Source organism: Natator depressus, chromosome 1 (genome assembly GCF_965152275.1).
Source record: "Natator depressus isolate rNatDep1 chromosome 1, rNatDep2.hap1, whole genome shotgun sequence".
Lineage (NCBI taxonomy): Eukaryota > Metazoa > Chordata > Testudines > Cheloniidae > Natator > Natator depressus.
Genome location: NC_134234.1, coordinates 324999902 through 325020754, shown reverse-complemented (window position 1 = coordinate 325020754; position 20853 = coordinate 324999902). Strand labels below are relative to the sequence as shown.

At 41.6% G+C, this 20853-nt stretch overlaps 1 protein-coding gene across 3 annotated transcripts in view; it reads left to right on the top strand.

The window, feature by feature from the left end:
* MAGI2 (membrane associated guanylate kinase, WW and PDZ domain containing 2) overlaps positions 1–20853 on the top strand; it is a 1132945-nt gene that overhangs the window by 707191 nt on the left and 404901 nt on the right. For all 3 annotated transcript variants that reach the window (XM_074942551.1, XM_074942550.1, XM_074942552.1), the window contains exon 4: positions 13662–13877. In XM_074942551.1, the coding sequence (XP_074798652.1) occupies positions 13662–13877 (216 nt within the window). The remainder of the gene's footprint in view (positions 1–13661; positions 13878–20853) is intronic.

The window sequence follows — 20853 nt, the reverse complement described above, 5'->3', positions numbered from 1 at the left end:
GAGGTTGTAATTGTCCTGAACGTTGTTAAAATACAGCACTAATTATATTTGAATGTCTGTGTACTGCTTTCCTCTTTTAGAATCCTATAAGCAAGTTATCAGAACTTTAAAAAGAAAGGAAACTTCTGCAGTTCTTTAACATTCTGATTTCTGTGCGTTTGAAAACAGTGTATCTTATTACATATAACAAATCTGCATTAAAAGAATATTATTAAGGTTGCAAAGTGATGCATTCAAAAGCTAGAAATGCCAGATTTGATGTTGCCCATACAACATTAGTTCAGTCCTCATGCATCCACATTGTAATGCATGTATGCCCAAGATGGCTGAATTTAGGGTTGCATGGACAACAGTGAGTCTGGCATTTCTTAACTTTCAAATACTTCACTTTGCAACCTAAATAATAATATTTCAAAATAGGGTTTGCTTCCTGCAATTTCTAAGTGTGTTTTGTTTTGTTAGAAAGAAAGATAAAAATGAAATCTATTAGGTGCAACTATAACAACAACCCCCCTTCCTCTCAGTTCATCAGCGTCTGGAACCTTCAGCTCTGTAGTACAGACTGCTACTACCTGGGTTACAGGACTGACTATGTTAGCTGCCTGCAGGAGAAGACTGTTTTCCTGAATGGAGGATGGGGTCACTGGCACCATGTGTTGGGTTCAGGCCATAGTTGTTTGCGTCTGACCCAGTCCAGCTCTCTTTTTCTCCTGCAACAAGGCAGGCTCCTCTCCTCTCCTCTCCTCTGCTCTCCTCTCCATGCAGTACTTCTACCTACAGTGACCTTCAATCCTGAGCCTTTTCTGCAGGGAGAGGGAGAGGAAGCACAAACAATGTCTGCAGCTGGAGATCTGGTTTGCCCTGGGCTCTGCTAGCCCTTCTCTCTTTTCTTTTCACTTCCTTCCTGTGTGTTTTAACTACCTTCTCATCTGATAAGATAATTAGCCCCTCAGCTCATCAGCCTATAGTTTGATTAAGTAATAATCAAATTATTAATAATTATCAAAGGTAATTAAGTCTTCTGCCCCTCAATCTGAGCCTCTCTGTGGGAACTAGTTAGTGCCTAAGTGACCAGAGTGCTGGGTCAGCTGCTGGCTCTCGGCACTTTGTCACACTTCCCTATCCCTCAAGGTGGGGGGCTCCTGCCTCATGTGATACCCCTCCCCCACCCCCAAGGAGGGAATAGGCCACTGGCACTATATGGTCTTGGAGCTTTACAGTGGGAGTCCAACCCAGACCTCCCTGTCCCCACTCACCAGGCATTGAGGAAGCTGCAGACCCATATGATACCTCTCTTAGAATGGGATGGGATGCTTGGGCTACATGCCAGTTGTGAGGGAACCTGGCCTGGCTTTTTCCTCTGTTTCCATCATTACATCTGCTCTGGCAAGTCCCAGACATTCCCAGCAGGGCCATAACCCAGGCTGGGCGAGCAGGGTAGTCGCTCAGGGCTCAAAGCCACGGGAGTGGAAAAATGGGGTGGAGAAATGAAGGAAAAAAACAGTAGGGGACTAGGGTGACCAGACATCCCAATATTATCGGGACCATCCCAATATTAGGGGCTTTGTCTTATATAGGCAACCCACCACCCCCCACCCCCTTGTCCCGATTTTTCACACTTGCTATCTGGTCGCCCTACAGGGGGGACAAATATGCTTTCTTGCCCTGGGTGCTTAAATGCCCTAGTTACGTCTCTGATTCCCAGTGTAGTGGCAGCTCTTATTGGGTTGATTAGAATGTTCATGTTCTGTTATTATTGTGACATGCTGCCAATTTTTTTCTCAGGAGTACAAGTCAGAGAAGGAAAATGGAGATTTTTAACAGTTTATAATTTAGCTAAAAATTAGTGGAATTTTATGGAATTTCTTCTCTGGCTCTGGGTGTTTCTACTTGCTGAATTTCAGTGGCCTGCTGCAAACTATGAAGGTGTTAGAGCTTCTAAAAAATGCTTTCAAGAATCTTTGGAAGATGTTAGGCAGTATGAATATAGGGGTCACTACCATTCTATTCTGTTTATATTATAGGAATGGCCTTGTGTTGTGTAGAATGTCAGACTAGACAATCGTAATCGTCCCTCCTGACCTTAAAGTCTGTGAACCTAAGAATAAACATTTTGTTAGATGTCCTTAGAATGGTCTTGTTACAATTATTTTTAATCCATTCCAAAACCTGATTTCTCATTTGTTGTCCCCCTATTCCCACCATCCATATAAAGTCTGGGCTCTTAGATTACAGTTTATAATTAAACTGATGCTTCCAGTGGTATGTGGTAGGCCTCCAGAGATGGGCAATGTGTAAGTATTCAGTTTAATACAGATGACAAAATATGTATATTTATTATTTCAATTTAAAAATAATACTGACTGATGTACACCCAGAACTCTGTGTGCCATTGCAATGAAATGAGTTTCTGAAACATAATTTGTTTTCAGCGGAAGTGAGCCAGTATGACATCAGATCTACATGGTATACATCCAAACAGTAAATGGATCTTGGAATACTTTTACCTTTAGTTTGTAAATTATAATTTGTCCGTGACTCCAAAGGGACATGGGAGGATAGTTCAACTAAACATTTTACGGTAGCATGTATAATGAATGTATTCCTAGATTAGTGGAACCAAACACCAAAATCTACTTTCCTTTTTCCTAGAGATGTGCCCAAGACTCACATTATCTAGTTTAAGTATTTCAGCAATTCAGTGCTCTATAAACAAGTACAAATTGGGATTCTGAACAAACAGAACCTTGGAAGCATTTGTTGCTCAGGTTTTGGTTCATCCCACTCTGAAAATGAGGCTCTGGTGAGAAATTTGGATCTGATCAAGGGATGGGATTCTGTATCATCCCAAAGCATGGGGACCTTTGTATCTGGGCTTTTGGCTTTGGCTCGGCACTACTTTTCTCCATAATTGTTTAGTCTTGTTATAGTCTCCTAATTTCTCTGTTTCTGGCTTTCTCTTATATTTTTCTGTAACAATTTTTCTTCTTCCCAGTTCCCAGAAATAGATCTATTATTCTTAATCATGAGTCCTACCTTGGCAGGAAACAAGATAGGCATCCACTCCTGAATGTTTTCTTTATGATACGGATTTTTTTAAGTCTAGCTCAAATTGCTAAACTAAAGTCAGGGGAAAACCCCCAAATTTCTTTGTCCTTATTTCTTCCTTGGTATGTATCACCTGAAGATTCTGACCCAGAACTCTATCAGGAGGGTGAACAGGATTAAGCCTTCCTGGTGATTTTTTTTGGTCCAGGCTCCCCTCTAAGGATACTTGCTGAATGATCCTCCTTACAGTGAAGTCAGACGGAGTAGGAGCAATGATCCAAGAAAGTAGGAACTTTTGTTTTTCACTAGCCACTGAATTCTAATGTTTTTATATTGTGTCTGGCTCTCTACATATTCTGAGCATCTCTCTGATTTAATATTATCATTCATGCCTTTTCAGAACAGGACATTTTGTATGTAGTGCAGTTGTAGCCATGTGGTTCCTGGGATATTCACAACATGTGGTATACCTCATGCAATGTACATGTAAATGTACAATGTAAATGCCCCAATAACAATTATGTGGGTGAAACCAGACAATCACTATACTCTCAAATAAACTCACGCAGGAAAATGATAAAAGACAAAAACACCATATCACACTTCACTGTTCACAAAGCAATCACTCTGTATCTGACCTCTCAGTCCTTATCCTCAAAGGAAACCTTCACAACACTTTCAAAAGATGAACCTGGGAGCTTAAATTCATAACTCTGCTAGACACTAAAAATGATGAACTGAACAGAGACACTGAAATTATTGTTTATTACCACAATCCGTAACCCACTAGCCCACTCCCTTTTGTCCTATGACTGAAGAGATGTTAACAGGCCTCTCTATCTTGAATGGTCCTTTACAATATGTGTTATCTATTTATATTAAACAATCTGTGCCATCTTGAATTTAGCTGTGACTCTTGGAGTACCTTTCCCTGATTTGAGGAAGAGCTCTGGGTAGCCTGAAAGCTTGTCTCTCTCACCAACAGAAGTTGGTCCAATAAAATATATTACCTCATCCACCTTGTCTCTCAGAATAGCTCAGATAGTTGGGAACACATAGAGGCAATCATTTATAGTCTATTGTCTAGACTGCTTTTCTCAAGTAGGAAAGAAGGCTGTGAGAACATACCATATGGGCAGTGATGAGCAGCCAAAATCTTAACAACCGGTTCCCTCCTCACTCCACGAGGGGGTCGTGGCCCCCCCCCGAGACCCCTGCCCCATCCATCTCCCTCCCCTGTCCCCTGACTGCCCCCAGAACTGGGCAGAAGGGTCTCGTGGGCCACCGTAGTGGGTGCTCACCCCGTCCCTAAGAGTCAGAGGGACCTGCCGGGGGTGAGATGAGGAGTCCCGGAGGAGTCCCGGAGGTGAAACATCTGGCAGGTCCCTCTGGCTCCTAGGGCGGGATAGTGTAGCTGGGGGGCAGCGGGGAGAGCGGCCGCTCCCCCCACTGATCACATCAAAAGTGGTGCCTTAGGCACTGACTCCGTGGGTGCTCCAGGGCTGGAGCACCTAAGGGGAAAATTTGGTGGGTGCAGAGCCCCCACCGGCAGCTCCCCGCCCTGCACCTGGCCCCAGCTCACCTCCGCTCCACCTCCTCCCCTGAACGCACCGCCCCACTCTGCTTCTCCGCCCCCACTGCCCCCCGGTTTCCCGCGAATCAGCTGTTTGCTCAGGAAGCCTGGGAGGGCTGAGAAGCAGGCGGCGGTTTCGCACTCAGGCCGAGGGTGGCGGAGGTGAGCTGGGGTGGGGAGCGGTTCCCCTGCCACCCACCCAGGTTACCTGCTGCGGTGCAGGCGGCCCTCCTCGCGCCCCCCTCCCACCCCAGCTACCTCTGCTCCACCTCCGCTTCCCTGGGCCTGAGCGCGAAGCCGCCGCTTGCTTCTCAGCCCTCCCAGGCTTCCTGCACAAACAGCTGATTTGTGGGAAACCAGGGGGTGGTGGAGAAGCAGAACAGGGTGGCGCGTTCAGGGGAGGAGGCAGAGGCGGAGTGGAGGTGAGCTGGGGCCAGGCGCGGGGTGGGGCGGGAAGCTGCCAGTGGGTGCTCTGCACCCACTAAATTTTCCCCGTGAGTGCTCCAGCTCACCACTGCATATAGGGCTTTTGGTGTCAGCTGACAGGAGGATGCCCTTGGCTTGAAGTCTTGTTTCTCAGAGAATTTATTCTTGGTATTTGGCATGCTTTGATTTGATAAGATTACTTGTGGCAAACTAGCTAAACCAGCAGTTAAAATTCAATAATTTAACACCAACACAGGATAGATGAGAGACAGCTGCACAGGGGCCAGGTAGAAAGGGAAGTTGGCATGTAATACCAGCAGATCTAGTGGCCTCGGGAAAGTTTTGGACTATGGTGAGGATTGGGCCAGACAGTCACCTCATCTCCCACACTTACAGAGCTGTTTGCCCTGGTTGTACAGAATTAGCAAGAGGCTTCCCAATGTCAGGTAGCTTGTCCTGGGCAGTGTGCTCCCTGCTTCTCCTTCCAGTATTCTTGGGCTTCCAAAAGCCATAACTATCCTTAGTCTCTGTAGGTCAGATTTTTCAAGGTATTTTGGTGACTAAAGAAGAAGATAGGTGCCTGATGGGATTTTTGAAAGTGCATAGGTGCCTAACTCCCATTGAAACCTCTTTCTTTAGGCACCTAAATACCTTTAAAAATCCAGTCGTGTGTCCCAGCTTCCCGGTCTGCAAAATGGGGACCATGATATAGGGCTATTATTAGGATTAATTAGTTAATGTTCGTATAGAGCTTTGCAAGTGTAAAATGCTATGTAAGTGTATTACTATTCTAGAAAATATAGAACCAGGTGCGGCCCTAGACTAGCTGCCAGCAACTGGCGCCCTAGATGAACCATGCAATTGGCACCCCCAAGCCCCAAGGGCAGATCTAGGCTGAGGTTTTTGGTAAACTGGGAAACATTTTGCCCCTTTTTTCCTTTTAATGTTTTTTTAAGCTTTTTTTTTTTAAACAGAGGCTTAATTATTCAGTTTGTCCGTCCATCTGTCGAACCAATGTTGCTGAGATCAGATAAAATAGACACACAAAATTTTCAGAATAGATTTGTACACAACAGCTAGATAATATTTCAGTCCGATTTCAAATAAAAATGCATTAAAATGTTAATTATAATTTTTATTATTAAACATCCAACATCATCAATTACGCTCTCCTGCTTTAACTGCCATTACTACCACATCCAATATAGAAAGAAATAAGAAATCTCTTCAATGAACTTTATCCTGTATTTACAAAACACTCTGAATATAAAACACTCTGTGCTGTTAAAACATGACTTTTGTTGCTTTAAGTTTTGAAAATTCAGTCACTAGTTCTTTTAGATCCAGTTTTCCAGCTATTTCATGCTCTATTGTCATTGTGGCAAGTCCAACAAGTCTCTCTTGTACCATTGTAGAACGCAGATATGTTTTTATCAATTTTAACTTTGGGAAGCTACGTTCCCCACTAGCTATGGAAACTGGCAAAGTTAAAAGAATACGTAGAGCTATAAAAACGTTTGGAGAACTGTCTGTGAGTTTATTTTCACAAACAAACTTTAGGACTTCTTCAGGAGTGGAATGTTTCTTAAGTCGTCTTGAAAAAGCCTGAAGCTCACTACACAAATCTGTAGCATCAATGTCTTTTGAATTTTCATGAGTCAATGCTGACTCCAGTTTTATACAAAATTCTCTTATTTGTTTTGCTGTTTTCTTTTGCAAGCTGTGGATATCATATAGAAGGCCAAATACTGACTCTAGCTGCTGCATGTGTTGAAATCTTTCATCAACCAAGTGAATAGCAGTATCAAGGACTGCGAAGTAGAAATTCACTTCGAACCTTTGTTTTGGGTTCTGAATGGGTGTGTCTTGTCCTGCATACAAAAACTGCTGTTTCTTTTGCTGAATGCGAACTGGCTCTGGTTCAAGTTCTGTCGGAAAGTCTATTTCTTCAGCAAGCTTGAGAAAATCTACTAGTGTTCTCTTGAACCCTTCATCACTTCTGAATTCCTCCAGAATATTTTTAGTTTGCTGCAGTTTTTTAATACCAGAATGTATGTTCGAGTTCTTGTCCTGAAGCAGCTTACTAATGAGGTTAATCTCGAAAAGGATATTATACTACAAAATGAGTGAAGTCACAAATTTGAACTTGGAAAGGCCATTTGCAAGAGCTTCTGCATCTGAACATGTCATATTGCCAGATGATCCAGTAAAGGTAGTATCATCAGAAATTTCAGTTAGGTCATCATAAATGTTTCCAAGTTCATAGCGAAGAGGTTTCAAAGCATCTATGTGACTCCCATTTTGTCTGACTAAGTGGTTTCACAGTTGGAGAATTCACATGGTGAGTCAGAATCTCTCAACGGCGTGTTGAGCCTGAGAAAAACACATGAACACGTTGCACCAAATCAAAGAAACTGCTTGCTGCCTGTCATAAATATAAAGGGAAGGGTAACCACCTTTCTGTATATGGTGCTATAATATCCCTCCTGGCCAGAGGCAAAATCCTTTCACCTGTAAAGGATTAAGAAGCTAAGGTAACCTCGCTGGCACCTGACCCAAAATGACCAATGAGGGGACAAGGTACTTTCAAATCTGGAGGGCGGGGGGAAGTTTTTTGTCTGTCTGTGTGATATCTTTGCCGGGAACAGATCAAGGATGCTTGCAAGCCCTTCAACTCCTGTAAAGTTAGATCTAGCTAGAAAATGTGTTAGGTTTTTCTTTGCTTTGGCTCGTAAATTCGCTGTGCTGGAGAGAATGTGTATTCCTGTTTTTGTGTCTTTTTGTAATTTAAGGTTTTGCCTAGAGGGATTCTCTATGTTTTGAATCTGATTACCCTGTAAAGTATTTACCATCCTGATTTTACAGAGGTGATCGTTTTACCTTTTCTTTAAATAAAATTCTTCTTTTAAGAACCTGATTGATTTTTCATTGTTCTTAAGATCCAAGGGTTTGGGTCTGTGTTCACCTGTACCAATTGGTGGGGATATTATTATCAAGCCTTCCCCAGGAAAGGGGGTGTAGGGTTTGGGGGAATATTTTGGGAGAATAGGACTCCAAGTGGTCCTTTCCCTGTTCTTTGTCTAAAACACTTGGTGGTGGCAGCGTTTTACCTAATCAAAGGGCAAAGACTTTGTGCCGTGGGGAAGTTTTAACCTAAGCTGGTAGAAATTAGCTTAGGGGGTCTTTCATGCGGGTCCCCACATCTGTACCCTAGAGTTCAGAGTGGGGAAGGAACCTTGACACCTCCAAACAGCATCTAGCAGCATCATTGACAACCAAATTCAGAGAATGGTGCACTGCAAGGAACGAAAAAGGCCCTAGGATTGATTTCCATCGTTCTCCTTTGCACACCATTGTCTTTACCCTTCATATTACTCCCATTATCATAGCATTGGCCACGTAAGTTTTCAAGAGATAATGACATTGTTTCAAGCTCTTGTAGAATAGTTTCAGTCATATATGCTCCAGTCGTCTCCTTCAGTGCACTTCAACATTATCTTCATCTGCAGACTTTTCCATGTCCACAAAATGAATGATCATCATTTGTGTAAAATGACTCACATCTGGTGTACAGTCCAGTATTATTGAAAACTATTTTGCAGAATGGGCAGCTTCTAAAATTTTCTTTTTAATGGCATTTGCTAGGATTTGAATCAGTTCATTCTGCATATATTTTCCTAAGTAATGAACCTGTGTTTCATGATCAGTTATTTTATGTAGATGCTCCTTCATGACTGGATCAAACAAAGCTAGGTATTCAACAAATTTTAAAAAGTTTCCATTACCTGGAGTGTATAATTTTTCATTTCTACCGTGGCCGTGGAGTGCTAAATTTTGCCCACCAAGAACTCTCACTAACGCAATCAGATGCTCTAATATTTGTTGCCAATATTCTTCTTTTTCCTTGATCACACATAAATTTTCTTCATCAATAGTTTTTCCTTTTTTCAATCATAATTCAAGTTCTTTCCAATTCTGAAAACATTCCAAATGTTCTGTACCTCTGTCATGTGAAGAGAGAATTGAAGATATGTTTTTCCTGTCCTTTGAACCATTTTCAGTAAGTGATGTACCAATTGCTTGATTTCTGAACAACTTGCAGGAAAAGCAAAATACAGAGTCCTTCAACACTGAATATTGTAACAAGTTTCGATGAATTTCTTCCCCATTAATGAGTTTCCTCTTGTAATGCTGAGCAGAGAATTTTCTTTTATTTCTATCCTTAGGGAAGGGAAATTCATGAACTTGTTCGGGAATGTTCCATGAGAATTTGCCTCAGATGTAATCACATCTGGGCTATGAAGCTGGGTCCCCATACTGTAACTTGTTTGTAACTTCCTCATCCTTTCTTCCTTCTACTTCATTTACTTCAATTTCTTCATGTGCCTCTGAAGGTGAATAATTTTTCTCCACTTCCATATCAGTCTGAGCTGCCTTCATGCAGAATTAAGTTTCCCTCATCTTGAGTTTCCAAACTGCTTTTTTGTGGATGTGAGCTACCCTCATCTCGAAGTAATATACCTTCATCTTGATGTTCCAAACTGCTTCCATGCGGATGGGAGCTAACCTCCTCTCCAAGTAAAATTCCTTCATCTGGATGCTGTGAACTGCTTCCATCTTTATTTGGATTAAAGAGAAGATATTTCAGGAAGGATCCCTGCTGTTTTGCTTGGTCCTTTTCCTTCTCAGCCTTTTGTTTACGATACTCAGCTCCTGTGGGTTTTCTTTTTCCTCTTTCTGCCATGGGACATTTGAATATTATGTACTGTGCTCCCGACTGCAAGCAATGTAGCGTTAAGGATGGCTGACACACCCACCATACTGCTGCCATCCCAACATGTTTTATCACAGCTTAAAGCTTCAGTGATTAGTAACATACACTCACTTACCTATTACAACAGTTAGTTACAGCGTTTACACGGAAACAAAATGACCTTTTTCAATGTTATAACCCAACACCGGTTGTTTGGAAAGTAATCCCCTTCTTCGGGGTTACCCGCTTGGAGTGTGATGTCATTACTTTCGTAGTCTACTGAGCATTAACGCTGTTACTTTTCTTTTATGGACCTTATTTATTACATGTGAACCAGTTATAACAAAGAAACGTTCATAATTATACAGCCCGATAATAACGCTAAGGTTTAATAACACTTAAAGATACTCACACTTTGGACTTATAATGGTGAAAGACATTATTCTTTATTATTTGGCACCAAGAAACACAATTTTCCACAGTATTCTCCTGATTCTTAACCATCTAACTGTGACTTGTGTTAAAATGACCGTTTAGCATGTATCAACTCATGATCTCTCCGCTCTACCTGAATTTCCGGCTAGGCAGCCTTGATATATATTCGAGTTAGGCGTCACTAGCATTGCAGCTCTTGCTGCTTGTGGATGTGTTTCATTGTGGCTGAGTTATTGCTTATCAAAATTGCAAAGTGGGTCATCTTGACCCTACGTTGCAAATTGAAAAAAAAATTTGCTACAATATTATTTATTTTTGCTGTAAATAAAAGATTTGACATATTAATAAATTCTCAGAAATGTAGAGAAATGAATTATAATTCATATTCCCTCTGTATGCACATGGGAATTGAAATAATGACATCTTCATTCTTTTATTTGTATTTTTTTCATCTTTTTCATTTTTTTTATTTGATTTTTTTCCTCGAATTTGGCCCCCCATTTAACTTGGCACCCTAGGTGACCTCCTAATTCGCCTATATCAGCAGGTCGCCCCTGTATAGAACACAGTAATCCACAGCCTTTATAGAATAAATTCATAACAAAGTTTGCTAAATTAGATGGCGCTGCTATTTTTATGGATTGGACAATACACCAAATCCCACTTTGAAGTCAGTGGAGTACTTTCTTGCTCTCTTATTTTAGAGGTCAGGAACATGGAAATTTATATTGAGTTTTCGGTTTGAAACAAAAAGAATGAAATCTTCTCTCACTTCTAATCTCAAGTGCACAATGTTGTCTCTTGTGTTTTGAAACCTGTTACATTCATATGAAATCTTTTCACTAGTCATTATGTATATGGCTCTCTAGAGATTTGCCAACATATACGTGGGTCTAACAGAGATGGGTATTTAACTTCCTAAAATAGAATGAACATCTCCTGTATTTAGAAAATCTTTGTGGTGTGTGTTCTATTACCTAAGTGTTCAAGACAATTTGATTGATTTACAAGTGTACTAGTTACGTCATTACAGATTTCTTCACATAAATCAATAATCTTTAAAAGTATAATTGAACGACAGTGCTTGGCTATGTATGAAAATGGTAAAACAAGGAAGGAGCCACAGAAGCTAGGTTACAGTCAAGGCACTGCACTGTACTTTTAACTTCAGAGCTGGAATCAGAATTGACCTGTTATTGGTTGAGGTTGTGTGCTGCAGTTCATAAAATCAATGCTTTATGATGCTGCACAATCATGGAAAAGTAATGCTTCTCAGTTGGTGAAGTGTTTTAGGTTGGGGAGGGGTTTTAAAATAGGAGAAATAAATTCCTTTCAAAATTTACAATACATTCAAGGCATGAATGCCACCATTATGAATAATATGCAGCTATGGAAATACAGAAATGGATCTGGATCTGGAGTGTCTATGCAAATTAGAAGGTTTTGCTTAACGTCTGTTAGCTTCAAATCCAGTTATTGTCAGCAAATATCAAATTATCTGTCGGTAAATAAGTTATTATTAAATAAATATTTATCTCCATCAGAGCTTTGCAAATGGATTGAGACCCTCTCTAATACTGATATTTTTCAAAATTTGCTTAAATAATTACAGAGAAAATCTTTGGCAAATGTTGGCAATAGTTGTTCTCGTTAACCTCTGAGGATAGGACAAGAGGCAATGGGCTTCAATTGCAGCAAGAGAGGGTTAGGTTGGACATTAGGAAAAACTACCTAACTGTCAGGGTAGTTAAATACTGGAACAAATTGCCAGGGAGGTTGTGGAATTTCCATCACTGAAGGTTTTTAAGAACAGGTTAGACAAACATCTGTCAGAAATGGAGTAGTTATTATGTAGTCCTGCCTTGAGTGCAGGGGACTGGACTTGATGACCTCTCAAGGTCCCTTCCAGTCCTACACTTCCATGATTCTAGTCCAGTGTGAGTCTGAGGGCCATTAAACACAGTAAATTTTCCTACTGTATCACAATTACAGCAACATCTGTTCTAAATAATGTGGTGCTAATTCACTGTGAAAATGCATAAAGCTTTCACTAGTTGTTAGAATACTTAATTACTTATCTATAGTGAGGTGGTCTCATGAGCGAACATTGTACTGAGTTTCAAAATACACAGGAATACAGGTCCCAGAACTATCTCTATACTGCCTGAAAAATGCACCCGATAATGCTTTACTGATCAAGGTACTTTACCTGTATGTGGAACATTTAAAGGTGAGAATAGGTTTTGAAGGTGCTACTGGTATTAGTTCATGCAGAAGCAATAAAAAATATTGGGAGAAAAACTGTAAAAAGGTTATATGACTTGTCCTTTTAATTTCTTAAGCAAGCCATAAGTGTATTGGTGAAGATAATACTGTATATACTGCTCATGGGAGCTGCAGGAAGTGGCGCGGGCCAGGCCACCACTTCCCGCAGCTCTCATTGGCCGGAATGGCAAACCATGGCCACTGCGAGCTGCAAGCAGCCATACCTGCAGATGCTCAGGTAAACAAAGCGTCTCGCGGGCCGCCAGGGGCTTACCCTGAACAAACCACGAACCAAGTTTAGGAACCCCTGGTATAGATGGTGTGTGTAAATTTAATCCTTGTGCATCATGTAGCTAATGGACTCACTGTTTGCTGTTTTCTTCTTGAATTGAATTCATACACAGGTTTTTTTAAACTGGGGATGCTGTTAAAGGATTCTGCTAGCCCCAAGGTGCATAGGAACATAAGAACAAAGGAACTGCAATTACCACATGATATCTGTGGTGCAACTAGTCCAACAACCTGTCTCTAACAATGGCTAGCTTCAGATGATTCAGAGGAAGGTGCCAATAATTTCATGTCAGGCAGATGTGAGATAATTTCTCCCCCACCACGTTAGTTCTTCAAATCCCTAATTGTTAGAGATTGGCTTAAACCACGAAGCACGAGGTTTCATATATCTTCCAAAATATATTAGTATTAACTATTGTAAACCTGGATGCATGTTCAAGAGCAGTAGAAATGTTGAATAATATAGGAGATATGGAAATGGATTTGAGGCATTATTAAAGATTTATAAACCTGGATTATCTACCTACCAACCTATAGGTATATATAGAACTTCTTTGTTACAAGCATGATGTGACATAATACAGAATGTGTTTGCCATGATGGATAGCCAATTACTCAATCTTTGGTCCCTTCAAGCCTACAAACCCTCCTATTTTATGGCATGCAATGTTGTGAAATTGGTTTGGCCTATCTCTAAAAAAATCAATTACTATTTCATAAAAAATGAAATTTTAACTTCACAGACTGTTTTGCACTGACTTTGAAAAGGGACAGTGAAACTAACCCTGTGTCATACAGTATCAATAGTTTCTTATGGTGCAAAAGATGTTCTTAAGAATTTAACTGTTGTCCTACTGATTTTATTTGCAGACAACTACTACGGCACTCCAAAGCCTCCAGCAGAACCAGCTCCATTATTGTTAAATGTGACAGAGCAGATCCTTCCAGGTGCCACACCTAGTGCTGAAGGCAAACGTAAGAGGAATAAATCAGTGAGCAATATGGAGAAGACAGGTATTGAACCACCAGAAGAGGAAGAGGAAGAAAGACCTGTGGTCAATGGAAATGGCATGGTAGTAACACCAGGTTAGTCCGTTTATCCACTTCTGAATTTTATTTCAGTTATTTCAGAGTTATTTCCTTCTGCAGTTATGAGGATGCTCACTTTGGGGAGGGAGTGTTTATCTTGTGCTGAAGAGCAATTATAAGAGTTAGCAATAATAAGTGCTGAGTTAAATATGTGTATTTTTCTCGTTTGGCCTGTATAGGTCTAGAAGCAATGTGAAAAATCTGGATAATAAAGCCCCCCTTTAATCTTAGGGAAATTAGAAGTACAGAAGAAAATGATTGAAGTAGAAGTCTCTTTAGTGACAATCCATGTCAATAGAATGATAAGATTACAAGATTTCTGAATGTACAGGTTCTTATGAAACAATAAATGCATTATCTAATCTCTAAGTGCTGTAAAATTGACTTTCACGTTTCATTATATGTTTGCTTTTTTTCTCATACTTGGTTGGAAAGCACATCAAATTGAATAACTTTCCCTGTTATGGATAGGTCTGGTTGCATGCTTTTTTGGTATGTATGTTCTGCATTTAAGGGCAATTCCTGAGCCTAGGTAGCTGAGCTGGGCACTGAAGAAACATAGGGGAATGAGTAGAAAATCCTCCCCCTCCAGTCTCCAAAACAGCTGTGGAACCATTCTTTGACCATAACGGCAGTGTTGAGGCTGCAGCATGCCCCAGAGCCCTTACTCAGCCCTTCCACAGGGGAGGATTCATACATCAGTGCATCCTACATATGCTTTCATGCAGCCCTGCCCCATTCCCTGCATACAGGAACCCTCAATAGAGCTAAATTCTACACCATACAAGTAGAGTGCACCCCCTCAAATCCTTATGAACAAGAATAGCATTGGATCTGCTGCCAGGGAACTAAAGAGGCTGGGCAAGGACAGGATTTGGCCCTGCTGGATAGTCTTCCTAATATCCTTCCATGTTGTTCTATGAAATATATGCCCACATGCAAGTTTCAAGGAAGCAATTTCAGGGCAATATATTTCAGTTCATAATCCAAATCTGATCAAGAATAAATGCAATATCTGCTTTTCCCTTTGCATTGTCAATATATAACGTGTCCCATGCAAATTCTACATCAGTGGTGGTTAGGCCATATTCAAGAAATATCCACTGGTAGGTGCTATGTTAAAAGAATGCAGTATTTGAGCACTGTATGTAAAAGGACCCCCTGCAAAGTAATTCCTTTAGGTGTGGGTCTCTGAACAAGCACTGTTCAGAGTAGCAGCCCTTTTAGTCGCAAAAAGAAAAGGAGTACTTGTGGCACCATTTTGTTGTTCAGCTATACTGACTGAAGACTTGGGGGATTGTACCAATGCGGCTCTATGTATGCACACAGTGTTGCCTTATTTTGGCAATGTAGGTCTCAGGAACTCTGTAAAGGAGACAATGTATCTGTGTGCTAAAAAAGAGTATTAGCTGCCCCTAAAATGCATTTGTACTTTGTCTTCAAACAGGCAGGAAAAACAAAATACATTAATGAGTGGGTCACTCCAGATGGAAGGAACCAACGCCTTGGCACTTGTCATTGTACTTTTGGAAAGTGCAGGCCATTTTTCATAAGAGTTTCTCTTTCCTTTAAAGGCAACATTCCATTAAATACTCAGCTTTAAGGATCTGCAAAAGATCTGTACAGTCCTGTAAGATGTTTATATACGCTGCACAGCCTAAAGTCTTACAAATTAGTAGTGTTGTCAGAGTCTGAGCAGGGCAAAGGACTATAGTGTGAAACTAAGGGCTGATGTAACAGCTAGCACCAGCAGACTGGAGGAGTTAAAGATCTGAAGTGAATCCAAGGAAACTTAAATAACCTGTCTTTATCAGACTGGTAAATGACAATGATATTTGTGGAGAGCTTTATGACTGGAATCTGATTTTTTTTTAATTTATGTTATACCATTTCTTCTTTCGTGAGGGACTCTTGTGCATTCGTAATGTCTTCCCTTGAACTTGTCAGCCTCTATGAATAGGGATCCAGTCACTATAGTATCTCCAGGTATCTTGCCCCATGCCAGCCAGGGAGCTCTCCCTCAGACAGCCAGGCACCTGCCAGCCTAGTGACCCTTAGGCATGGCTCATCATTATCTTATTTTTACTTTGTACTTTCCCCGTCTGTTTGTTGTAGCCCCCTTTTTTGTCTCTCGTTCTATACTTAGATTGCAAATTCTTCAGGGCAAAGTCTTTTTGTTATTTGTGTGTATAATTTCTAGCATAATGTGTCTCTGGCCCCTTACTGAGGCACCTAGACACTACTGTAATATAAGTAATAGGCTATAACCATAAGAGTGGCATTTCTGAGCAGGTGGCCCACGTCCTCCTGGCATCTTAAAACCCATCTACCAGAAGTACCTACAACTGAAGTGGAAACATTTTGCAATCAAGGCGAAGCTGATGGCTTTGTTTACCCCCACAAAAGCTGCTAGACTACCTTCTTGCTTTGTCTTTGTCCAGTTTGAAGTCTAATTCCAGCCAGATACACGTGGCAGCTATTTCAGCCTGCATGAACTAGTCAAAGGTTGATCACTGTCTCTGCAGCCGCTTGTTATCAGGTTCATATGAAGTTTAACATTTTTGAAATCTCCCATTAAAAAAGCACTCTGTGTGTCATGGATTATAAAAGTGGTCCCGACAAAGCTGATGAAATCTCCTTCTGAACCACTCCAAAGCTATGGCTAGTGTCTTCTGTGTGCAGAGTGGGTGAGGGATTCTCACCCAACCCCAAGCATACATAGGGTTGGAGATGCTGCTCTCCTGTCACCACCAGGCACCATTGTGAAAAAGGCCACCCCTGTAGGAAGAGAGCTGGGAACAGTGCAGCAGCAATACAGAATGGCCTTCACAAAGTCAGTGACCTAGTGATGTCATCTGCCCTTTCATTCTCTGTTGAGAATTGATACCCATTGGGAGGATGTAGGGTGGGGGTATGTCGATGGTAAATGGGGGGGACTCAATGGCTTTGAGGAATAAGACCAGGCCATTATAAAATGGACACAAACAACAACAAATTGGCAAAGATTAAAAAATAAGGAAGTCACAGGGAAGGGTCCTTCACATTCCCTCTGATGCCACTTTGTCTCCCTACAGCCCTCACCTTTACACCCTTCCCTCCCTAATGTTCCTTCTCTCCTTCCGGACTGCTTACTACTCCCTTGCTCCCCTCTCCTTTCATTCCCACTCCACCCAATGTGCCCCATTATCAAACAAACCAACCAGAACCCATGTAGCAAACTAATTACTATTATTATTAATATTATTTTTTTAACTCTGATATTGTGGTAGCACCCAATGGCCACAACTAGGTCAGGCCCCATTGTGCCTGACAATCCCTTCCACAAAGAGTTTAAAAGACAGGATGTAAAAGTTGGATGAGACAAACAAGTGGGCTGTAGTAAAGTGGGGGAGATGAAGCAACAAATAAATATAATAGGAGCCATATAGTTCTTAGCGATCCTGTACTAATGATCACAGCTCTGCCCCGTCTAGTCATTATCAGGTTGTACTTTACTGCACTACAGAAGAAGTGAGTTTTAAGGAGGGACTTGAAGGAGGACAAAAAGGTGGTAGAATTGAGCAAAAATCAAAGTTTCCATCCCACGGGAAACTGATATTTCAACATTAATCTTAATCCCTGTAACAGGGTGGTCTGTTCTCTAAGGAGTGGTGGGAACTGGGGCCAGTCAACCCCTGTTCCATGATATAGAAGAAGAAGCGTGAGAGGCCAAGGACCTAGAGAGGCTACCTGGAGCAGGACTGGAACCTGGGTCAGCAGGAGGGGCCTGTATGAATCAAGGCACAGTCCCATGAAGGAGGGCTGTGGAATCCCTTTGCCAAAGTACAGTTTTGTTTTCATCCCTGTAACAGGGTGGTCTGTCCTCTTTAAGGAGTAATGGGAACTCAGTCAGGCCCCATTGTTTTGAGCACTATGCAAACATAATAAATGGCAGTCTCTGCCCCCAAAGAACTTACAGTGTAAAAGACAAGATGTAAGAGGTGGATGAGACAAACAAGTGGGACATGGTAGGATGAGGCAACAAATAAATATAACAAGCGATGTGTAGTTCTTAGCTATTCAGTAATAGTGATCACAGCTCTCCACCTGCCTTATACTTTACACTAGACGCTCTAGAGAGGCCAGGGGCTGCAGGGGGACTGGCAGAGCTCCATGGCTCTGAGGGAACTGGAGTGGAAGCAGAAACCTGAAGCCTTGGAACAAGGGTGAATTGGAAGCCCCAAGAGGGAAGGGTGAGAATAAGAACTTTGTGTCTGATGCATTAGAAGACGGGAAGTCAATGGGGTGACTTAACAAAGGGGTGATGTCGTCAGAATGATGAGTCAAGATGATTTGAGAAAGTGAGGTTGCAGGCATCAAGAACAGGGAGGAGGAGATGACAGTAATCAAGGTGCAAAATGTTCAGGCCTTGTCACAGTGTTTTGGCAGTATAGGCAGAGGATGATCTTCGAGACATTGTGCAGGAAGTAGTGGCAAGATTAGACTTGAGCTGGATTTGTGTACTCAAGGAGAGTTATTAGGCCTTCACCTTCCTGGGGTGATATCCTATGATTCTTTCCCTCTCAGACTGGGGTACTAGGCTACATCCCCCTGTATGCCAACTGTGGTTCCTCAGCAGGTCTGCCTGGGTTCAAACCCTGCAGTTCTTCCCTCAGGGAGTGGTGGCCAGTGTGAGAATATAGGGACATAAAACAGCCTCTTCCAAACAGAGCATTGTTTAATCTCAACAGAAGGAATCAAAGCCTAACAAGAAAAGATTTTTTGAACACAGCAATCTACATGCTTCTGTTTTACCTAAAGCTCAGTAGGCTTTGCCTATCCAGGTGCCCCACTTCTGGTATCAGGTGACAGTCTGCACCCTGCAGTCTTTGTGTCTTTCCTCTGAGCTCAGGAGCTCAGGTTTTTAATCTACTCCAAATTTTTTGTTTCACTGTTGCTGCCTGAATTTCCCCATTCCCTGTACCAAGCCAGGGAAGTTGAAATCTGCATGGTCAGAAGGAAACTTGAAAGGGATTGAAAACTGTAATGTTCTTTTAAATATGGGTGATTGGTCCTGTCTGAAGCTTGTCATCTCCCTGCCTGGTCTGAGTAACCTCTTGTCTCAATTAAACCCTTAAAGTCCTATAGCAGTCACCACCACAACAAGCAAACAAAGACAATATACAGCAGTAATCCACTATTGCAGGGACAAGGTGGGTGAGGTGATAGTTTTATTGGACCAGCTTCTGTTGGTGAAAGAGACGAGCTTTGTGTAGCTTGAAAGCTTGTTTCTTTCACCATCAGAAGTTGGTCTAATAAAAGATATCTCCTCACCCATCTTGTCTCTGTAATATCCTGGAACCAACACGGCTACAACAACACTGCAATAATCTAATAGAGGGATCTTCAAGGTCCTTCACAGGAAGGACAGTTTTGTTGTCCACTGTGACAGAGGTTGGGTGAAAGAGGGGTAGGTTTAGTGGAAGAGATCAGGAGATTGATTTTGGACATGTTAGGTTTCAGCTGATGGTTAAACGTCCAAGATGAGATGCCAGAAGAACCGGTAAAGATTTTCGTTTGGATGGAGGGAGATGGACCCAGAGTAAGGGGGATGATTAGTGAATCATCAGCATAAAAATGGGAGGCAAAGCCATGTTTGGGAATGAGGGATGAAATCCTGGCCCAGTTGAAGTCAGTGGGGATTTTGCTATTGACTACTATATGGCCAGGATGTCATCAAGAGATAGGGTGTAGAGGGAGAAGAGGAGGGGGATGTGTACAGAGTTCTGAGTGACCCACCCCGAAAAAGGGAGAGGGGAACGGGAAGACTCAGTGAACAGAACCAAGAAGGAGTGACAGGACATTTATCGATGTCACCATAATCATTTACTGGAATATTGTAGCTCTTCTCCCTCCTATCTCTGTTCCTGTTACTTTTGGGTAATAAGCTTGTGTTTGCATAACACCTGTCATAGTGAGGCCTTAATCCTGATTGGGACTCTTAGCGTCTACCATAATATTAATTATTATTGTTGTTATTATTCATCATATTAATTTATAATTTGGATTTAGGGTGTCCAAAGTATGTGTGGGTGGTGCTCATAAAGCATGCATTTATGCATGCTGTTGGGAAATTCGCACCCCTATCAAGAAAACGTTAAGTCAGTCTCCTTAGCAACCAACATCAGGATTCAGTACTTTACTAGCCACCACCTCTGGCTCCACACTTTTCACCAAAGTTGTTTTTACCCTTTTTCTAAATTCCATATGAAACATGCCTTTATAACGTCATGGAACATACAAAATGGGGAAGACCTGTCAGTGGTGGTACTGCTGAAAAGGATCTGGGGGTTATAGTGGACCACAAACTGAATATGAGCCATCAGTGTGATTCAGCTGCAAAAAACGTTAATATGATTTTGGGGTGTATTAACAGGATGTTGTATGTAAGACACAGGAGGTAATTCTCCCACTGTACTCAGCACTGGTGAGGTTCCCAGCTGGAGTAATGTGCCAAATTCTAGGCACCACAATTTAGGAAGGATGGGGACAAATTGGAAAGAGTCCAGAGGAAAGCTACAAAAATGGTAAAAGGTTTAGAAAACCTAACCTATGAGGAAAGGTTGAAAAAACTGGGAGCATTTACTTTTGAGAGAAGAAGACTGAGGGCTAACTTGAAAAGTCTTCCAGTATGTACAGTTAAGGGCTGTTATAAAGAAGACAGTGACCAATTGTTCTCTGTGTCCACTGAAGGCAGAACAAGAAATAATGGGCTTAGTCTGAAGCAAGGGAGGTAGAGGTTCAATATGAGGAAAAACTTTTAAATTATAAGGGTAGTTAAACTCTGGAATAGGATTCCAAGGGAGGTCCTGGAGTCCCCATCATTGGAAGCTTTTCAAATCAAGTTGGACAAATACCTTCAGGAATGGTCTAGGGCAGGGGTTGGCAACCTTTCAGAAGTGGTGTGCCGAGTCTTAATTTATTCACTCTAATT